Source organism: Eleginops maclovinus, chromosome 4 (assembly GCF_036324505.1).
Source record: "Eleginops maclovinus isolate JMC-PN-2008 ecotype Puerto Natales chromosome 4, JC_Emac_rtc_rv5, whole genome shotgun sequence".
Lineage (NCBI taxonomy): Eukaryota > Metazoa > Chordata > Actinopteri > Perciformes > Eleginopidae > Eleginops > Eleginops maclovinus.
In genome coordinates this window covers 21967379-21988107 of record NC_086352.1, presented here as the reverse complement: position 1 = coordinate 21988107, position 20729 = coordinate 21967379, and the positions used below count along the sequence as shown (strand labels likewise).

The window sequence follows — 20729 nt, the reverse complement described above, 5'->3', positions numbered from 1 at the left end:
CGCAAAAACCAAAACCTCTGGATCAAGTTTATGCTTTTTAAGAAGAGGTTTTATCACAGCTATTTTGAAGGACTGTGGTACATAGCCTGAAAATAAAGACATAATAATTATATTTTAAAAAGAAGTGTTAATCAATGTGAAAAAAAATCTTGTAGTCTGTGTAAATATACAAACCCAAAACACATGAAGAAAAAATAGTAGTCTATAGCACAATGAAATACATACTCTTTCTCTGGTTCTTGTGTGCACAAGTGCATTGTATATAAACACTGATGCTATCATTCCAGTGGCTTAAATACTTACTGTGCAACCGAGCACTGTTCAGATCCACAGAATGTCACTTTTTCATATCATGGACATCAAAAATAAATAAAGCTTCTCAATTATAAATGACATAAGTACTATTTAATTTCTTTATCTGACATTTAACCTCTTAAGACGAAAGTTAATTAGGACCCCAAAGACGTAATTTTTCCAGCTTTACCCCAGGTAAGCTTCTAAGTTGATTTATGGAAATGGAGGGATTAAAATGTGCTTTTCACACATGTACCTAGAACACACAGTGACATTTATAGGCAAACTGCTACTCAAGTCCACACTGGGTCATTTGAGGACTTGAACTTGTCGCTTTCCAGATTCTCCCTCGAGGAAATTCGTCATTGCTTTGGACTTCTTGATCCTGCTGACAACCTTGGACACAATGCAATTCAATGTGCTCTACAGTGGCTTATACATATGGTATATCTAAACATATATTTTACACAAAATACATTGAAGATAGATATAAATTATTCCCCAAAGTCTATTCTCTTAATGTCATAGCTTTCCTCTTGGTTGCGCTGCTTCTAGCTTCAGAACGAGATTTGGAGGGCTGGCCTTTATGTTAGAACTTTTATCCAATCATATTTCAGCTATAATGTGTTGCTAGGTTCAAAGAAATCTGCCCTTAGGCCTTCAGAATCAACAGTGCGGGCGCCTGTAGCTTAAAGTGAACGCAAACAAAACTGTGGCGTTAACCAATCAGATTTCGAGTTGGCCACAACCGGCCAGCTAGCAGGCATACGCTAACGTTAGCACGTGCATGTCTTCTGATTTGGATACGCACTACTGAGAGACAGATAGGCAGTAGGCAGAGCCGTACAGTCTATGGGCAGAGCTAGCAAACTGAACTAGAATTTGAGCGAGCTAATTTGTGTAGATTTCTACAATCTATTTTTTGTTCAACCCACAATGGCTGAAGGAGGAGAAGAGATCGATTTGGTCGCAGATATAATTACAACGCCATTTTCAAGAGGAACTTTTCAAATAAAGCTACACATCTTGAGAAGGGAACGACCAACTCCAACGCTAGGGAGCCTAGCACAGCAGGGAAAAGGGTTTGGCCGCCACTTTCAAATCACTAACTAGAGCGGTAGCCTACCCCTGGCTCACAGCCTCCGAGATGCACTGCAAATTGTACTGCTGGGAATGCCTGCTATTTGCAACTGATCGATTTGGTGTTTGGAGCCACACTGGATTTGCTAACTTGAGTTGTCTAACCAAGGCAGCAACGTGACACCAAGCATCCTTTGTCGCTGTTATGGTGGACAAGACGACAGACGTGGGTATTGTAGCACAGCTGGCACTTGTCCTGCGTTATATGACGGACACAGGTGTCAAGGAGCGGTTTGTCAGATAATCTGATTAATTAAGCTAATGTATTGATTATAAATGCTTCGGAAATATTAATATAGCTATGTTGTACGTGACTATGTTAAGGTGATGCAACGCCCGGTTATACTGCGATTCTGTCTAAATGTATAGTTCCTAGAGCCAGTGGCGGCTGGCCAATAGAGGGCGCTAGGGCACCGCCCCACCACTCACCTCTCACCACATTTCCTTGAATAAGACATAAAAAAAATGAAATAATAAAATAAAAATATTTCGAAATATATGTATATATTTTTTTAGATGTGCAAGATAAATATTTCATAGTTAATGATGAGTAAAGTTATTTCGTTCGTTGACATTGTCTGATTGGTGACGTATTTCCGCCCTGGGGCGCAGGAATCTTTGCCCATTCGCCTTATTCACCTCGAACGTTCCACCGAGCCTGAGGGGTACACTTACCACTTCCGGGAGTTCTCACAACGCGATTTCAATGGCGCCTCACTGCTGTTTTCCCCAATGCACATCATCAAAAAGGAAAAAATCTAACCGAGGACAAACTTTTCACCGTTTCCCCATCGATCATGGACTACGTCGGCAATGGATAGTAAAAATCAGAAGGGATCCTGGTCGTAATTTTAAGGTAAGTTTTATTGAGTTTTAAGCAACATCAAGCAATAGCAACATGCACCTAGCGCTGTCTGGCTTTGCTAATTTGAAACAAGATAATACTGTATTTGAGTAGATATCAATGAGGCTTATGTGATATTACATCAACTAGAGATAACATGTTAATGAGATAAAATCAACATGTTATTTTCAGTCAGACAGGGAAAGGTACATCGTTGATAACTCATAATGAACATTTAGCAAGCTGGTTTAAACTGTGGCACTGCTCTGCGAACTGAGCAGTTTGCCCACTTAGCACTATGATACCTGTATGTTGTACGGTGACTCATTTTTCCGCACCGAGGGAAAAGACCTAGCCCTCACAAATATGTGTGTTGGGCTCCTATTAACTGTCGATTAAATACATGTTAAGTTTTAAATAAAATCAAACATAGTACAGTCAACAACTCCATATCACAGCTAAGCTTACTACCCCTAGCTGCTACACGCTAGCAGAAACTGAGGTAAATTAGCGTCCATTCTTACCTTCAATGTCGTGGATAAAACCTTCGATCCAGTTACTGTATCCTTTAATTAACACCGCCCGGGGGATGTTGCAGTCGGTACTGGCCCACTGCTCCACATTTCGAATTGTTAATTCTGGCAAACAAGAAAGGTTGGTGGTCCACACTGGAGTTTCCATTGCTGGTGCTGCTGAATCTTCCATAGATCGTATGCGTTTCAAAATGGCCGCCAGGTGAATAAGGCGAATAGACTCGTTAAAAGTTGTACATGCACAGTAGCTCCTCTTCAATACAAGAGATAGGACGATGTTGGGGCGCACCTCTCCTGCGCCCGGAGCTGAATGCAGCTGGATTTGGCGGCGGGGCTGACGTCACAGCCTTCTGTCATAAAGTATTTGTATTGTCCATGTTATATATGTTATATATTATTTAAATATATAGATATAGAGATATATCTAGAGATAGATAGAGAGATAGATATAGAGATAGATAGATAGATATTTATTATATATGTATATTGGCCATCTGTATAGTAATATAGCACATCTGTATATTTGTTCATACTACATCTGTTTATACTATGCCAATTATTCCCACCTCTTTATACTGCCATTATCTTTACATAATCACTCTTAACTGCATATAGTGTACATACTCTATATATCGCACTTGTTTCTCTTTGCACTTCTATCTATCTATCTATAATGTTGTTTTTGTTGTTTTCATTTATGTAAATACACTCGTTTGATACCTTAGTACATGTATGCATGCTTTTTTTTTTTTTTTATACATTTTGGAGTTATAGCCCCCCCTGGAGAAAACTCCACCAGCCGCCACTGCCTAGAGCCATGGCGTCATAATGATGGTATTAATAGGTGGAATAATTCAGGTAGGACTGTGTAGGACATCACTGAAGGCCTAGGTGTGAAATGCACGGCCCGCCACTGATGGATGGATGGATTGATAGATGGATGGATGTTTGTTTATGGATACACCAAAAACCCCAAGACAAATTCATCTTATGTGTTAACCTACTTGGTAGTGTTTCTGATTTCTGATTCTGAATATTTGTAACCCTGATATAAATGATTTGACAGTTTCAACAGACATCAGGTAATAAGGTATTCTACTGTTGGTAAGCAAACAAACTAAAAGGTACTTTGCTTGGTTTTGATATTTGTATACCATACCATACACAAATGAATACATATAAGCCAGATGCTGAACCAACTGGAACAACATGTTTTATCCAAACATTCATTTTCAGTGCACAAATCAGTAACAAATACATTTAATTTGTAATACTGTAGGACTTAAAAAGTAAACAATCAAATAATCAATCTTGCCTGATTTCCCATGTTTTTCAAGTTTAAACATAGCATTAAACAACCTTTCAGAATTGTTTAGAGTACTTAATGAACACTTAAATTAATTGAGTCTTCTGTCTCTAAAGAACAAACATTTTCTTTCATGGAGGGCCGGAGAAAGCATGCCAGCCTCCAGCTTTGTCACCAAGCACTATCAGCAGAAACATCTTTGTACTTGTTTAAGTACACGGACCAATAGAAAGAAAATGGTAAGTTATAGCTAAATAAAATAAATGTATCCTGTGTGAATGAGTGGATGTGGGTGACAACTGATGCTCTGATAAAACCATTGCTGTGACTCACAATATACTGTGCACCCAAGCAATGTAATGTAAATAGCCATTTATATACAGTAATACAGTTCTATCATAAAGGACATTGGGAATGTGATAAGATGATATACACTTTATTGATCCCTGTAAGGAAAATTCAGGTGTCAGGGCTTTAACAGCAATAAGAATCAAATATAAGATAGGACAGATAGCCTAAGAGCTCACACAAGGAGATTCGAGAATAAAAATGTAAAAGTGTAAATAAAGCAAGTACTAAATGCTCTAAAATGTGTGGTCTGTGAATAAACTGAATATGTAATTTTTTCTTATCTAACTTTTAGCTAGACGAAGGTTAATTAGGGTAACCAAGTAATTACTGCTCCTGCTTTTTCCAAGAAAAAATGTCTATGGCTTAGCTGATTCATGGAAATTCAAAGGATTTTTTAAAATCCTATTTTCGCATTTCACGCTAGCACAATCAGTGTTTTATATGCTTACTGGCACTTCCCCAGGTACCAGTCCACACTTGGTTATTCATGAACTTGAACGGCACCAGTTCCCCAGTCTAGTCCCGATGGACTAAGGGTATCAAATCCTGCTTTAAATGGATAAAAGGATACAGATCCACAATCTTAAAATGCTTTCGGAAAATTATTAATTAAATATAGATCTAATGATTAACAAAAAACTACGCGAATAGAGTTTTCTTTTTTTAAATTGGTATTATTGGTGCGAGTTTTTCTTTGCATTTTTATAGGATCCTTGCTCTGTTAATATTGAATGAACAGGGGTAAGAGGGTTATTTTAAGAATGTTTTCCGTTACAATTAACAACTTCCTGTTAAAAGATGTTACCCTAAGATAAAGTGTAAGATTGTCATCTTTGTAGTAATCCCCATTTTATTTATTTTTCAATCGTTTTACGTTTTTTTTATATAACTGTAAGGGAATACATTTGCATTTGTTGCAGTGGCGGCAGCTGGTCTTTCAAAGAGGGGAAGCTCATTGTTGGCCTACATCATAAAAGTTATCAATTTATGTATACCTAAATTCTGCCCTCCGTTCTTTTTCAAGAAAATGGTCTGTGACCCAGTCGTACCAAGTAGGTGTCTTTTCCAGGGACTTGACCAGTGTCCTCTCAATGGCCAACAGAGCTAGGCTGCTTACACGGTCTTGGCCCATTGTGTTGCGGGTGTAAGATTTAAGCCATTTTAAACAGTAGAAGCTCCTTTCTACACCCGCAGATGTAACTCCAAATGTTGCCACTAATGATTACAGTTTGTACAGCTGGGGCATTGCACTGTCCAACTCCACGTCTTTTAGAAAAAACAATAAATCACAAAGCTTTCCCCCGTTACCCTGCAAGTCCTGATTTGAATACAGGATTTGAAGTTCAGACCTCAGTCTACTTGAATCAAAGTATTGGTCATAACTTTCCATGACATTCTGGAATGCCTCCTCTGGAAACACTTCTCTCATCTCATCAAACTTCCCTGGATTGACTAATTCTAAGAAGCGCAAACGTTCAAAATTTGAAAACCGCAGAGGAATCTGCTCCATGAGATTATCAAGGATGGCCATGTACAGATTTCTGTAGCGCTCCTGGGGATCCTGTAATTGGGAGAGACGGCACTTTCTCATGGGCTCATTTCGTGGGTCGGATTTGAGACCTGCTGCTTTGTCATAAACAGCCTGGAAATCCCCCCCTGACCTCTTCTGTTTGACAAAAGCAAGTGGATTTGGAGAAAAATGTGTCAAACCCAGAGAGTGATGCAAAAAATACTCTGCACTCAGACAAGCATTTAGCCCCTTGTGACAGCACCAGATTAAGTCTGTGTGCATAGCAATGCACAAACGTTGCACTGGGTGCAATTGCCTTCACTTTGGCCTGCAGACCATTGAGGGCTGAAGCCATGACAGCAGCCCCATCGTATGTCTGTGCCACAAGTTTATCCCTAAAATTGTAGCCCTGCATGTTTCCATTTAATACTTCAAAAACAGACTGAGGATCTCCCCCCCAGAAACAGCTGTTTAACTACCTCAGTGACTTCCCCCCATGAGATTGGAATTGATCACCCTTCATACTCCAGCTCCACCTCTAACATAGAGTGCGGAGTTGTCGGATTCAGGAGTTCCTCAAAGTGTTCCTTCCACCGCCCTAACACACTATCAGTTGAGGTCAACAGTGCCCCATCCTTACTGTACACAGCTTGGATGGTACCCTGCTTCCCCCTCCTGAGGTGTCGGACGGTTTTCCAGAACAACTTTGGTCCCGACCGAAAGTCCTTCTCCATGGCTTCTCCGAACGTCTCCCACACCCGCTGCTTTGCCTCGGCCACGGCTGAGGCTGCTGCCCTTCGGGCCTGTCGATACCTTGCAACTGCGTCAGGAGTACCCAGGGATAACATATCCCGGAAGGCCTCCTTCTTCAGTCGGACGGCTTCCCTGACCACCGGTGTCCACCACGAGGTTCGAGGGTTACCGCCCCTTGAGGCACCTAAGACCTTGAGACCACAGCTCCCTGCCGCAGCTTCGGCAATAGAGGCTTTGAACACCGCCCACTCTGGTTCAATGTCCCCAGCCTCCACAGGGATGCCTGAAAAGCTCCGCTGGAGGTGTGAGTTGAAGGCCTCCTCGACATGGGACTCCTCCAGACGTTCCCAGTTCACCCGCACTACACGTTTGGGCTTACCAGGTCTGTCCAGAGGCTTCCCCCGCCACTCGACCCAACTCACCACCAGATGGTGATCAGTTGACAACTCTGCCCCTCTCTTCACCCGAGTGTCCAAAACATGCGGCCTCAGGTCCGATGATACGATAACAAAATCGATCATGGACCTTCTGCCTAGGGTGCTCTGGTACCACATACATTTATGAGCATCCTTATGTTCGAACATGGTGTTTGTTATGGCCAATCCATGACTAGCACAGAAGTCCAGTAGCAAACCACCACTCCGGTTCAGATCAGGGGGGCCGTTCCTCCCAATCACGCCCCTCCAAGTGTCTCCATCATTGCCCACGTGTGCGTTGAAGTCTCCCAGCAAGACTAAGGAGTCCCCTTCAGGAGCCCCATACAGGACTTCTTTCAGGGTCTCCAAGAAGGCCGAATATTCTGAACTGCAGTTTGGTGCATAAGCACAAACAACAGTCAGAGTTTTCCCCCCCATGACCCGCAGGCGTAGGGAGGCGACCCTCTCGTCCACTGGGGTAAACTCCAACAAAGCGGCACTCAACCGGGGGCTTGTGAGTATCCCCACACCCGCTCGGCGCCTCACACCTTGGGCAACTCCGGAGAAGAATAGAGTCCAACCCTTATCCAGAGGTAAGGTTCCAGAGCCGACGCTGTGCGTAGAGGTGAGCCCCACCAGATCCAACTGGTAACGCTCCACCTCCCGCACAAGCTCCGACTCCTTCCCCCCCAGAGAGGTGACATTCCACGTCCCCAAAGCCAGCTTCTGTCGCCTGAGTCTGGTCCGTCGAGACCCTCTGCTTTCACTGCCACCCTTCTGGCAGCGCACCCGACCCCATCGTTGTTTCCCGTAGGTAGTGGGCCCGCGGGAAGGAGAAGCGGAGGTGTTGTCCACGTTGCTTTTTGGGGCTGTGCCCGGCCGGGCTCCGTGGCAAGCCCGGCCACCAGACGCTCGCTGGCGAGTCCTCCTTCTGGGCCTGGCTCCAGAAGGGGACCCCGGGCTTCCTCTGGGCCGGGTATCCTCGCTTCCAATTGTGTTATTCATGGAGTCTTTTTGAACCAATCTTAGTCTGGCCCCTTACCTGAGACCAATTTGCCATGGGAGACCCTACCAGGAACACAAGGTTCCAGACAACACAGCCCCCAGGTTCATCGGGGCACACAAGCCTCTCCACCACGATAAGGTGCTGGTTCTCAGAAAAAAACAATAAATTGCTCCTGAATTTTTCCTACACGATCAACATAGCGAACAATGACAGAGAGTTGGGCACGGCAAGCAATATCAGTGGTTTCATCCACTTGCCATCCAAAAAAGGGAGCAGCCTGAATTTCACCTCTGATCTCATCAGAAACAGTGGCTGCAAGAGCAGATATCAATTAATTTCGGATGGAATGAGACATACCATAAAAACACAGCTGATGACTGGAATTGTGTGGCCAGGACAGAGTCATATTTAGATAATGTTTCTGTGAACTCCCTGTAATTCCTCTTGTTGGATGATTCAGTACTTTCATCATGCCCCCTAAATGATAGCTCCTGCCGGCCAAGCAAGGAAGTCACATCAATAAGGCGGTTTAGGAAGGCCTTGTTTTGTTTAACTGCCTCATCATATTTTGCCACTTGAATGCAAGCACCTTCATTGAGTGCATGTTCAACCCTGACCCTGCCCAGGCAACTTAACCTTGCACATGCACTCACATGTTCATTGCTCTTTTCATGCCTTTTATATGCCCTGTCAAAGTTAGACAGATCCCTAAAACCCAATTTTGACCAGACAACACATCCCTGAGATGGTTTCATCAAGAGACATGGCCAACAGTACACTTTCTTTGTCACAGCACTTCCAGTCAGCCAGCTAACTTTGTCATACCAGGAGAGCTGAAAAGACCTTTTACTTTTCCCTACTTTTTGCACCAAATCAATCATTGGTGTTGATCTACCCTGCTGTTTAATTCTAAGTTTCTCCTCATAAGGAAGACTATCAAATGGCCTCGCCAAAATCAGGTCGACAATATTAGCATTCTCTGCCATCGTGTGCACCTTAGTAGCTGGCTAGTTCACTCCGACCTAGCCAACAGTATGGATGAATGAACGAACTAACGAAACGATATTAAACTCGAACAAGGAGATGTGGGAATTGTGTTAAACTGAAAACAAGGAAATACAATGTGTGTGTTATACTTACAGTGTAAGAAATGAACAATGGACATGGTCAAGCTATTTCGTTAATATCAATTAATGGGTTGCAGTTTGTCTTTTGACTTCACTTGCAAAATCCGCGATGGGACTGAGCTCCCAAATGCTCAAGTGACTGTGTAACTCAAAATAGCTGTCAATCAAAAAGTGATTCAGCCTTTCGACTGATCCTCCAATCATCATGCGGAAGCCCAACGTCCAGGCTAGCCGAGGCCAGCCCACTGCTCCATCCATCCCCAGAGACGCTGAGCGTCCGGGGGCGGGACAAAATCGTGGCATTTATCTAATGACCGTCGAGTTTCGAGGCAATCAAAAAAACTGTTCCATACAAGCTCATTGAAGCGGATGGACACTCGGTTTCTACGGGCAAATGCATTGACATTACGGGAATGTATGAGAAGTTAACACAATCGAGTCTGTCGAAGTAGCTGATTCTGAACGAACTCGTATTCGAGATGAACGTATTCTAACGCATTTGTAGTCAATGAAATGTTTACACAACAGTACATATTTGACCATTTAATTTTTGACATTTTAGAGGAAGCTGAGCTTCCCTTGCAGTTTTAGAGAAATCGCCTCTGATTTGTTGGTATCCTTATTAAATAACTTAGTCTACGCATTACATGTATTCCATTGCTCCCAAAGTCTGTGAATTAATAACTAAGAACACGAACTGCCCAGTTTTGCTTTGGCTATGTTTATACCTGTTTTTGAGAACTTAAATAATGATAATGTTGATCTCCTGTTTCCTAATGTCTTCAGTGTTTGAGTCTCTCTCGCGATATTTTACTAACGAGAACACAAGCGGAAGTAAATAGTCGTCATGGCATGTTAGCTGGAGATGGGATAAAGTAGCAAGTTTAGCTTGTGTACGTCAATAAGTTTAACGTATACAAATACTTTACAATCTTACCGGTTTGGCTACTTTGACGTAAATAAGTAATATACTACCCCCTTTAGCATTTCCAGTGTAAATACATTACAAGAGTCGAGGAATCGTGCAGCACGTTTGTGGCCTGGAAAGACGCATGCTAGCGTAGCTAAGCTAACCAACGTTAACGCGGCTATTGGGCTAAGTTCACTGAAGTGGCTAGTTTCAGTAGTTAATGTCGACTATCATTTTAATCATATAGACTCTACTTCGCCCCAGATAGTGTTAATTCTGGCCACCGTAGAGGGAAAGTTCGGTTGGATCTAAAATGATCATTGAAAACCTTGATGCCTTGAAAACATGGCTGTCTGAAACCCTCGAGCCCATGTAAGTACCGTTAGCGACACAGCTGTTTTCACAACTTAGCTTTAGCCATTACAGAGTTTCGAGTTTTTTGAGGTGATTTAGAAACACGATATGTTATTTATTTTGTTCGTTTTTGTTTTTCCTCTATTCCAGCTGTGATGCAGACCCGTCAGCCCTCGCCAAGTATGTTGTTGCTTTGGTGAAGAAAGACAAAAGTGAAAAGGAACTTAAAGCCCTTTGTATAGACCAGTTGGATGTATTTCTCCAGAAAGGTATTTAATTTCCCTGCTTCATGCAGGCTGTATTTTGAAAGCTTTGTTACATTTCTCACTTGATCCAACCTGTTATTTTTTCTTATCTAATATATTGTCTTGAATGTGCACTATCATTATCTTTCAGAGACCCAGCAGTTTGTTGATAAGCTGTTTGAAGCCATTGACAACAAAAACTACCTCCCACAGCCAGAGCAACCATCCTCTCTGATAAAAGTTGAAAAAGATGAGCAGAAGAAAGATGAGGTATTACTGACATGAAAACGATTATAAAAACACAATACAAAGTACCTCACCTCCCATCTAAGTGACCACCAAACATATTTATACAAAGTAACTTTTACTTTGTTTAGACAAACCGGGAAGATGAACGGGAGAAGAAGGTTCCTCGTCGGGTGAATCACAGCCCACCACAATCAAGCTCTCGTTACAGCAGAGATATCAGGTGTGTGCAGCTGCGTGTTTCAACTTTCTCGGTCTACTTGTCTATTAACTCAATAATTCACTGATTGCCATGCCTTGTTTCCCTGAAGTTCAAGGAGAGGAGATGACCGCAAGAGAGACGACCGTTCCAGAAAGAGGGAATATGACCGCATCCCACCAAGGAGGGACTCGTACAGAGGTCGCTACAATCGCAGAAGAGGCCGCAGTCGCAGTTACAGTCGTAGCCGCAGCCGGAGCTGGAGCAAGGATCGAACCAGAGACCGCGACAGAGACAGGGACAGAGAACGGGAAAGAGATCGAAGCAGGAGCCGGTCCCTCAGCAGAACTCGGTCTAAAAGTAGGAGTAGAGGTAAGAACCTGGTTGGTGGATCTGAAATGGTTTAAGGTTTTCTACACAGCACCAGCAAGATCAGTTTGTGCATTTTTGTTTGAGAATTGTTTTTCCATGGAAGAGCAATGACAGCAAATCCTGGATTTTGAAATAGCTTTCTTTAACAATCTGCAGTCTGCTCAAAACTCACTCCATCTGAACTACGATCTGGTTTTCTGCTAACCTTTCAAAATGTGTCTACTTGGATAAGAAATGACAAACGAGCTTCTTGAATACAAAAAGTATCTCCTGGATTCTATTATATGGATAATATTTAAATAATGTATGTTATTTTCAGCTTTTTTGATCTGTAACATTTATTAATGACTTACTGTATATGATGACGTATCAGCGTTGACCTGGGCATTTGGAACTGGTACAGTGACAGCATCATAAGTGCATATTAACAAAAGGAACAACAACAATATGAACAAGGTGCACAAGTTCATAATGTGTATGTCGATTTTTCTCACTTGTATGCATGTTATATTTAGAGACCACTTTTTGTCTTTTTGCAGAGCGGGATTCGGGAAAGTTGAAGTTGGATCTTGCCCCGGTCAGGCCAGAGGGGGGGGATGGCTACACCCCAGCAGCCCTGGTTCCTACTGTGACCACCTCACACTTCCCCGTGCCAACACTGAGTAGCACCATTACAGTCATTGCCCCCACACATCACCATAGCAACAACACCACTGAGAGCTGGTCGGACTTCCGTCCGGGACATCCTGTGGATCATGGCCTTTTCAACAGGGGCCCACCCCCCCAACAGAGGAAACGTTGTCGTGACTATGATGGTAAGGAACGCTGATTAAATATCATCCCTTTAAAATTGATAAATTGTCATGTGTTTTTTAAAGTTGTTGTAGTTTTGTGTGTGTTAGATATGCTTCACTTGTTTGTTATGTTTTCCAGAAAAGGGCTTCTGCATGAGAGGGGACATGTGTCCGTTCGACCATGGAAGTGACCCAGTGGTAGTGGAGGATGTCAATTTGCCCAATATGCTGCCCTTCCAACCGCCACCAATCCCAGGTGTGGACCCACCACCGCCCCCAGGCCTCCCACCACCACCGCCTCTCATGAACCCCCCACCTGTGAACCTGCGGCCCCCCGTGCCCCCACCAGGTGCTCTCCCTCCTAGCCTTCCACCTGTTGCAGGTAGGGATTCACACATTTCTCTGAATTGTGTAAGACTGAATTCAGACCTAATTTAAATTACAAAAATGGATTTCCACGACTACGATGTTAAAACGATGTTCATCTCCAATGTTGGCTCAAACTAGACTAAAAACTGATGTTCTTTAATTGACTAGGATTATAATAAGAGGCCCAAACTTTTACTCAACTTAAACTAAAAAACACAAGTTTTATTATCATAGAAACTAACAATATAATTGACATGAGAAAATATGAATTCTCATAATTAATATTAAATAAGGATTAATTGGCTATTGCTGTGGCTAGGAGTGAACAAGAAAAAAAGAAGAACAGGAGGTACATACTTGGTCAACAATTATAACGTGTTGACAGGTTGTCCTTGTATAACATTTAATTCAAATATGTCTGATACAGGTCCACCTCCTCCGCTCCCTCCTCTGCAACCGTCGGGCATGGATGCTCCTCCAAACTCAATGACCAGCTCTGTGCCCACCATTGTCACCTCTGGGATGCGCTCCTCACTTCCCCAGGCCGCCGTGCAACGCTTCCCGCCTGGTAATGGTTGTGTTTCATTTAATGCAAAACATTTGATTGTGTTTTTATAAATTGTTGTTACTACCTTATTTTTCTCTTATGTGAGTTAATGTATCTTATCCCTGTTGTACAGACAACTATGAGACAGATGTGTACAATCCTGAGGCTCCCAGCATCACCAATACCTCCAGGCCGATGTATCGCCATCGGGTCAACGCCCAAAGACCCAACCTGATTGGCCTCACAATGGGGGAGGTGGACCATCCACCCAGAGGTATTGTTCACATGAACTGGCTTTTTGGTTTATATATCTTTTTGAATAATTTGCTTGGGGTTGCAAAGGTCTGGAAATAAACATAATTTGTACTGATACATAGTTTAGGCGACATACAGATGGTTTACATACTCTAACAGCTGAAGACCCTATATTTTCCAATCAGAATAACATGCATACTTTCATAGACTATCCCCCATCACAGTTTCCATATACAGCCTCAGCCTGTAAGACCTACTTTTCTATTTTATTCCCATCATTCCCCGATAAAATCTTATAAAAGTTTCCACTCTGAATATTACTGGTGTTTTGCATTATGAGGAGGCTGTAAACTGAAATCTGACCTGTTCCTGTTTTGTTTCTCACCAGACAAGATCCCGAACAGCATGAGGATCGTTATGGAGTCTAATTCGAGGAAGAGACCGCCTCTCCCCCACGATGGAGGCCCCCCCCCTAAGAACCCTTGGTTTGACAAGTAAGACACCCATTTCCTGTAATATAAAAAATGAATGTTGTATGCTGCCTTTAAACCCAGCAGTTATGCACCTTTCACTTTGAATTGTTTAACTCTTCTCTTCTCGCTTCAGACCCAACTTTAACAAACCCAACCACCAGGGCTATCAAAACAGAGTCCCATTCTCTCCCAACGCCAAGCTGCTGGTTCGACAAATTCCTTCCGAGCTCAACAACATCAGCAAACTCAATGAACATTTCAGCAAGTTCGGCACCATTGTCAACCTGCAGGTCAGTCCCTGTGTGGTTCTGACTTTATGGAAATGCAGCTATGATTGTTACTAGTCAATAAATTATATGGTGAATAAATGATAAGGTAATAAGGATAAGGTGAATAAATGTCATGCAGTTGTTCTCTTATATATTTTATTACCTTACCACTCTGAGGTTCATCAGATAAACCGTTGATTATTAACAGGATTTACAGTGTGTATGACCCCCCGTTACTATCAATGTCTCACAGTACCATTTTTGTTTATATGTCAGGTGGCCTTCCAGAATGACCCAGAGGGCGCTCTGATCCAGTTTGCTTCTCCAGACGAGGCTAAGCGCGCTATGCAAAGCACAGAGGCGGTTCTCAACAACCGCTTCATCCGGGTGCACTGGTATCGTGAGGAAGGGAGTGATGGCCAGTCTCACTCCCAGCAGCAGCCTCAGACCCATCCAGCCATGGTAAAAGTGCAATCATTTTACCGTGTGGTTGTTCTAAAATGTCAAACACAAAACATTTATAGCACATTCCTTCGTTAAGTTCTTGAGTAATTATAAAAATGTTGAAATACGATACACTTGCTTCGAAAACATGTGCCACCACGAAAATAGGGCGGTTACAAAACATGTTAATCAGGTTGTTGGTTTTGCCTATTGTTGGTGTTATAATCAAAGGACTCCTTTCAGGGCTTACCCTGTTGATCTTCTCATCACGGCGTTTTTGGCTATTTTTATATCAATGAGATGCCATAGCATTGTTCTCTCTAGACTTTCCCATTTTGTCAAAAGACTTGTTTCATTAATGTCACTGCTAGCTCCACACCCAGTGCAAGTACAGAGAGCTGCTTTTACTGACAGTTGTCGATAATTTTAGGATACGGAGAAAATCTGTGTATAAATTAGATGTTAAAGGTGCATCTTAAGATCAGTGGAAGATTAAACGCAAGACATTTTGTCTGATGGACTGTGTTAAATTGCATTGACCCAGACATGATGTGATGAACATGTCCTTTGTCATCCAGCAGCCCTCCGCCACGTCTCTTAAACAGTCCGTCAAAGATCGCCTCGGCCCCATGCTCAACTCTGAGCCCTCACAAGACACCAGCGTAGCCTCTCAGGTGTGTGTGGGTGACGGTGTTTCGAGGTTTTCGCATATGCATGTCAAAATCTGCAAAGCGTGTGTAAACATTCCATATTTTTTCCCATTGCAGCAGAATAGCTCTAAGGTGTCAGTGAAGGAGCGTCTGGGTTTCTCAGCCAAACCAGCAGCTCCTGTGGAGAAAGTAAGTTGCTGTTCAGAATTTGGTTTTGAACTCCTCCCATTCTGTTTTCAAATTGTGAAAATGATATATGCTGCCCTCCCCCCACCACCCCCACTTTTAAGGTGTTTTCCACATCTTTGGGGCTCACAAAGACGGTTTACAATCCTGCTGCCCTGAAGGCTGCTCAGAAAAACTCAGAGGAAGCCCTGAAGAAGAAACAGGTGAGCAAGGGAATGGAGGGAAACGGGGAGGTTGAAAAGTAAGGCCGTTATTTGAGACGACACCTGGACACTCGAATGAATGACAATGAATTTTATTATTTTCACAGGAAGCTCTAAGACTACAGCAGGATGTAAGAAAGAAGAAGCAGGAAATACTGGAGAAACACATTGAGACACAGAAGGTGAGATAATCTGGAGTCCAGATCTACACCTTATTTATATAAATACAGTATATCAAATCTTTACATGTACATTCTGCAACCTTACTATACAAAAATGAAATGCCAACGTGAGAGCCGTGAAAGAGAAGTGGCTACCCACTTTAATGATTTGAGGCAACATGAGCTCAATGGACTTTGGTTTGTTTGTGTAGCTTTTAAAACAATGTTGTAGACTTTGTATGTATGGGATCTTGGGATCTTCGTCGAAGTAGTTCATGAACAACGAATACCAATTTTTAAAGAAATCTTCCATCCTGTGGCTCAGTGTTGGTGTTTTTGAAAAGTCCAAGTACTGTGTTGTAAGAGGAAATACAAACATTTAACCTATTATTCTGTTCCGGTGCTCTGCAGCTCCTGATATCCAAAGTGGAGAAGAACAAAGCAATAAAAGCGGAGGATAGAGCCAAGATCATGGAAACTTTGGGCATGATAACCAAGAGCATCACCAAACTACAAGAGGAGATTAAGGGAATCTCAAACAGCAACAACCCGCTGCGCATAGCCAAGAGCAAAGCCCAGGTGATTTTATTGTTTGTTCCTGTTTTCTGTTTAACCAATTTCTTTCTACTTTGAGATGTAGAAAGACTCTATTCTTTTTTCTGAAAGCACCTAGTCCCAGGACACTGGGTTATCACTTTAATCAGTTGCCTCTGACTTATTACTTTAGACCTGCAATGTCGTCTTTCCTGATGTCACTTCTTAATTTGTTCAGGCACAGAAAGAGCTCCTTGACACAGAGCTGGACTTGTACAACAAGACCCAGACGGGACAGGACACCGCTTTGCTGAAGATCAAGTACACCCAGCTGCAAATTGAGGTATTGACTCTATTTTAAGAGAAAAACTGTCCCTCTGTTGAGTTTCATTCCCATAACTCATAATCCCTGTGTTGCGTTTCTGACCCAGGCTGCTAAACGGGGAATCCTGTCACCAGGACGAGGCCGGGGGGTCCTCACTCGGGGCCGCGGTGCTCTCAGGGCCCGGGGAAGGGGCTCCAGAGGACGGGGAAGAGGTGTGTCAATGCACGCAGTTGTGGACCATCGACCACGGGCGCTGGAGATTTCTGGTTTCACTGATGCAGACCATGTAGACCTGCTGCCCCACTTTGCTGTAAGTCAGCTGATAACTGCATCACTGAGAGAAGGAGGATATATTTCAACAGTTAAGACCTTTTGATGGAAGGTGTGTGTGGGCGAGGACTGTGAGAAAGGCCACTGCTAATATAACCGTTGAGGGTGGGGGCCTAAAGCGCCTTACTTTGGATTAATGTGGTGTGGTGGGAAAATAATAAATGCAGCATACGAAAGACTAACTATTGGATTATCACTTATACGATAAATCTGCTACAGTTTTATAATATTTCCATGTGCGTTTGTGGAGAAGTAAAAATGGTCAACAGTGTCCTCTGGTGGTTAGACCTGCAGAATGCAGCTGACGGCCAACCGGGCAACAACACACCATTACTGTTCATGCTGTCCTAAGACAGAGGGAATTGTGGGGTGCATATAATGAGGCCCATCTCACTTCCACAAGTTTACTCACTGAAAACAAAATGATATACATTTATAAGTACACAGAGTACCAGGGCCAGAAACTGTCAGTTATCATGACATGGGAAATAAAAACACTCTTGCTTGTGCTTATTTTAACAGCTGAGAAACAAGTTGTAAATCAACAGTTGGAATGAAATACAGAGGCTGCAATATTAAACAACTTATCAAAAAATAATATGCGTAACTACTAAGATGTGTTAGGTGATTAAAAAAGAATAATAACACTTTATTTATAGCACCTTTTTTATGCAGCCCAAAGCGATTTACAGAGTTGGACAAGATACAAAATAAAGATGGAGGAACCTAATTAAAAACTAGTTATAAACAAAGAGACCGAGTTATATCACAGAACCATACAACAAAAATGTGCTTTTAAAAATTCCAATGGAGTTTGCTGTTCTAAGATCCAATGGGAACCCATGAGAAACAGAAAGCAGCCTTCCCAGATTTCTTACAAAATGCTTTAGGTACTTCAGAAAGAGTTTGGAGTGTCCTTGTAGGGTTACACAATGAAAGCCAGTCACTGATGTATGAAGGGGCCAGGTTATGTAAAGCCTTGTAAATCATTAGAAGCACTTTAAAATCAATTCTGTAAGACACTGATAACCAGAGCAGTGACGCCAGCACAGGGGAAATGTGATCTCCTTTTTTTGTGTTTGTTCAAATCTGAATGAATTGCAAAGAAGATGGGCAAGATGTTGTTTCAATTGTTGTACTGCGTGCGTTTAAGTGACCAAAACGTTGTGTTTTTACACTTTTGAAGCAATTTGGAGATATCGAAGATTGCCAGATAGATGAAAACAACCTGTCTGCAGTCATCTCGTACAGGACAAGAGCAGAGGCAGAACAGGTGAGTCTGAAATGTTCTTTAGTCCCTTCATTTCTTGATATTTTTAGGTATTTCCCATCATACAGACTATTATATCTCACTTTGATCAGAAAATATACTTGATGTTCAGTTTAAACCCATTGTTTATATTAACATCTTTTACACTTCACATCATATGTTCATTTCTTTCCTTAAATCCTTTTATGTTTTAACAGTAATTTACCTGTACATAATTTAAATGTAATCTCATTTTATTATCCTGTGAAACCGTACTGTCCTGTTTTTCATTCTCAATCTGTTGCTGCTTTAACTCCTGAATTTTCCCACAGGGGTTAATAAAGGTACATCCCATCGTGTCTTTACCTCCAGTAACCGCTTGTCCTCTTGTGCTCTCTGTGTAGGCGGCTGTTCATGGAGTGAGGTTCAACAACCAGACCTTACGCCTGGCCTGGCACAAGGCTGTTAATACTCTCGGTTCTGCGGATGCTGAAGATGCTGAACCAGAGGATGATGAGGTTTGTGTTCTCATTGTGCATATATCTATGTTTCTCTTTATAGCACCTATGGTAGCTGATGTGGGACTGTTGGTTCTGTGTAAGGTTTGCTGTAAATATGATAAATGGGAGAGGCACGAGGCAGGATCTGTCTTATTTCTCCCAGCACTGAGTACCTTTTTGTGGTGTTATATTTTGAGAACACAAGAGGGAGCCATTACAGCAAGAACTTGTCTTGATGTGGCTTTTGCATGGACACTGCAACTCTCATTAATCTGCTGGTCTGTCTGCAACATGATAATCCCAAGCTGAGGCTTTAGTGCCTCTTGAGTCCTTTTAAATACACGGTGCAAGATGAGTGCTGATGATGCTTAAAATAAAAGGTCTTTCCACTTTGGAAATTGCCTTTCCTTCACTTTTTAACCATCTATAGAGAGCATTAATCTCAGTGTTTACTTTCTCTCACCAGTACCCGGAAGAGTCTCTGAGTGATGATGCACTGCTGCAGGATGACGATGAGGAAGAAGATGACAATGAGCCTCGCTCGTGGCGCAGATGAAGATCAGACCGACGCTCCTGGTGTGAAGGATGAGCAGCAATCCAGCAACTTTATAAATGCCTGTTCATAAACCAACAAGGCTCATTTTTACTTTGGCTAGACTTTGTTTTCCTCCTCACAAAATGGCAGCAGAATCATGTGCAAGTTTGATTAATTTTAACGTGTATATCAGATGCAACAATGATGTTTTTTTTAATGCTCTTAACATAGAATTTTGTGTTGTTTTCAGCTAACCAAACAAATACTTTTGTCTGGACATGCGATAGCTTATCACCTTGAGACACCTCTGTTAAACTCAGTGTAGCCAAACACCTTGTTGTGATTTAACTGATTGACTGTAGCTTTTGCAGAATAGTATTAGGTAGACTGGTTTGAACTCTCATGTGTAAATATTTTATGTCCTGGTTTAAACGATTTGTATGAAAGCTTGGCTTCTCAGTTTTTGGCTTTTCTTTGAATTGTACAAAAAATAAAGAATTGAAATGGTCTAAAAAACATCCTGCCAAAAAAAAAAAAAAAAAACACAAAAGAAACAAAACATGAAAATGTTCTGGCAGTGTAAAAAGTGAAAAAAGCTGGAAAAGACCATTTCAAAAAACAAAAAAACTTCCTATTCACCTAAAGAGCAAACTTCCTAAACAATTCCTACTTCTACAACTTTTCTTCTTTCTCCTGTGGGATCGGTAAGGTAACCTTATGTATCCAACTGAATTTCCTAACAAGGTAAAAACATTGTAAGAGTTTATTTTTGCAAAATGTTTAAATCTCAGTATTGCTTTGCATAAAATAACACATTTGCATGAACTTGAATATGTAAATACAACAATAACTAAGAGTGTTTTTGTTCTTTTTGTTGCAGGAGCTGTCTACAGTATCCTAATACAACACTTGTCTTCAAGAGGCCCAAACATTTTACAATTTTGTATTACTGTAAAAAAATTGTCTTAAGTGCTGCTGTATTAAATACTTGTTTTCTAATGAATCGTTGATTAAGGTTTCTGGAATTTATCTTGAGTAGTGAATAGTTTTTAAGCCATCGTACATCTTGGAAACAAAAGGAATTGTTCGGCTTACAGTTTATTGTTTTAAATAACAAAGTAAAAAATATTCTATCATTGAAAAACTTGACTGAAATAACATGGTACACGTGATGACATTTATTCATATTGATCCCTGTGGAGAAAATCTGATAATTAAATACACAGATTTACTTTTGTTGTTTTTTAACAAATGCACAGTGATGAAATCAAATGAAGGATCCTGGAGGGTCAGAGAAGG

At 41.8% G+C, this 20729-nt stretch overlaps 1 protein-coding gene across 6 annotated transcripts; it reads left to right on the top strand.

Annotated features, from left to right (window-relative positions):
* The first annotated feature begins 10120 nt into the window (after nt 1-10120).
* rbm26 (RNA binding motif protein 26) lies at nt 10121-20433 on the top strand. Of its 6 annotated transcripts, XR_010165666.1 has the most exons (23): nt 10121-10562; nt 10695-10813; nt 10941-11059; nt 11167-11258; nt 11347-11606; nt 12146-12421; nt 12540-12782; nt 13197-13337; nt 13450-13590; nt 13960-14065; nt 14178-14334; nt 14590-14775; nt 15336-15431; nt 15525-15596; nt 15698-15796; nt 15904-15978; nt 16369-16536; nt 16730-16834; nt 16923-17126; nt 18333-18419; nt 18800-18913; nt 19362-20174; nt 20311-20433. XR_010165666.1 is itself a non-coding variant. In XM_063882031.1 (22 exons), exons 1-22 carry the CDS (start codon nt 10504-10506, stop codon nt 19449-19451), a joined length of 2976 nt encoding a protein of 991 aa, XP_063738101.1. In that variant the 5' UTR covers nt 10121-10503; the 3' UTR covers nt 19452-20433. The 6 variants fall into 6 exon arrangements, 5 of the variants coding, with proteins under 5 accessions (XP_063738101.1, XP_063738100.1, XP_063738098.1 ...); XM_063882031.1 differs by having other exon boundaries at nt 12540-12749; nt 19362-20433; XM_063882030.1 differs by having other exon boundaries at nt 15339-15431; nt 15528-15596; nt 19362-20433.
* The last annotated feature ends 296 nt before the right edge of the window (nt 20434-20729 follow it).

Bases quoted from the DNA above. Each gene is read 5' to 3' on its own strand.
- rbm26 (XM_063882027.1), top strand. From the start codon at position 10,504: ATGATCATTGAAAACCTTGATGCCTTGAAAACATGGCTGTCTGAAACC. The intron at 14,066-14,177 runs GTAAGACACCCA...TTCTCGCTTCAG, and splicing joins AAGAACCCTTGGTTTGACAA to ACCCAACTTTAACAAACCCA. The intron at 14,776-15,335 runs GTAAAAGTGCAA...TTTGTCATCCAG, and splicing joins CTCAGACCCATCCAGCCATG to CAGCCCTCCGCCACGTCTCT.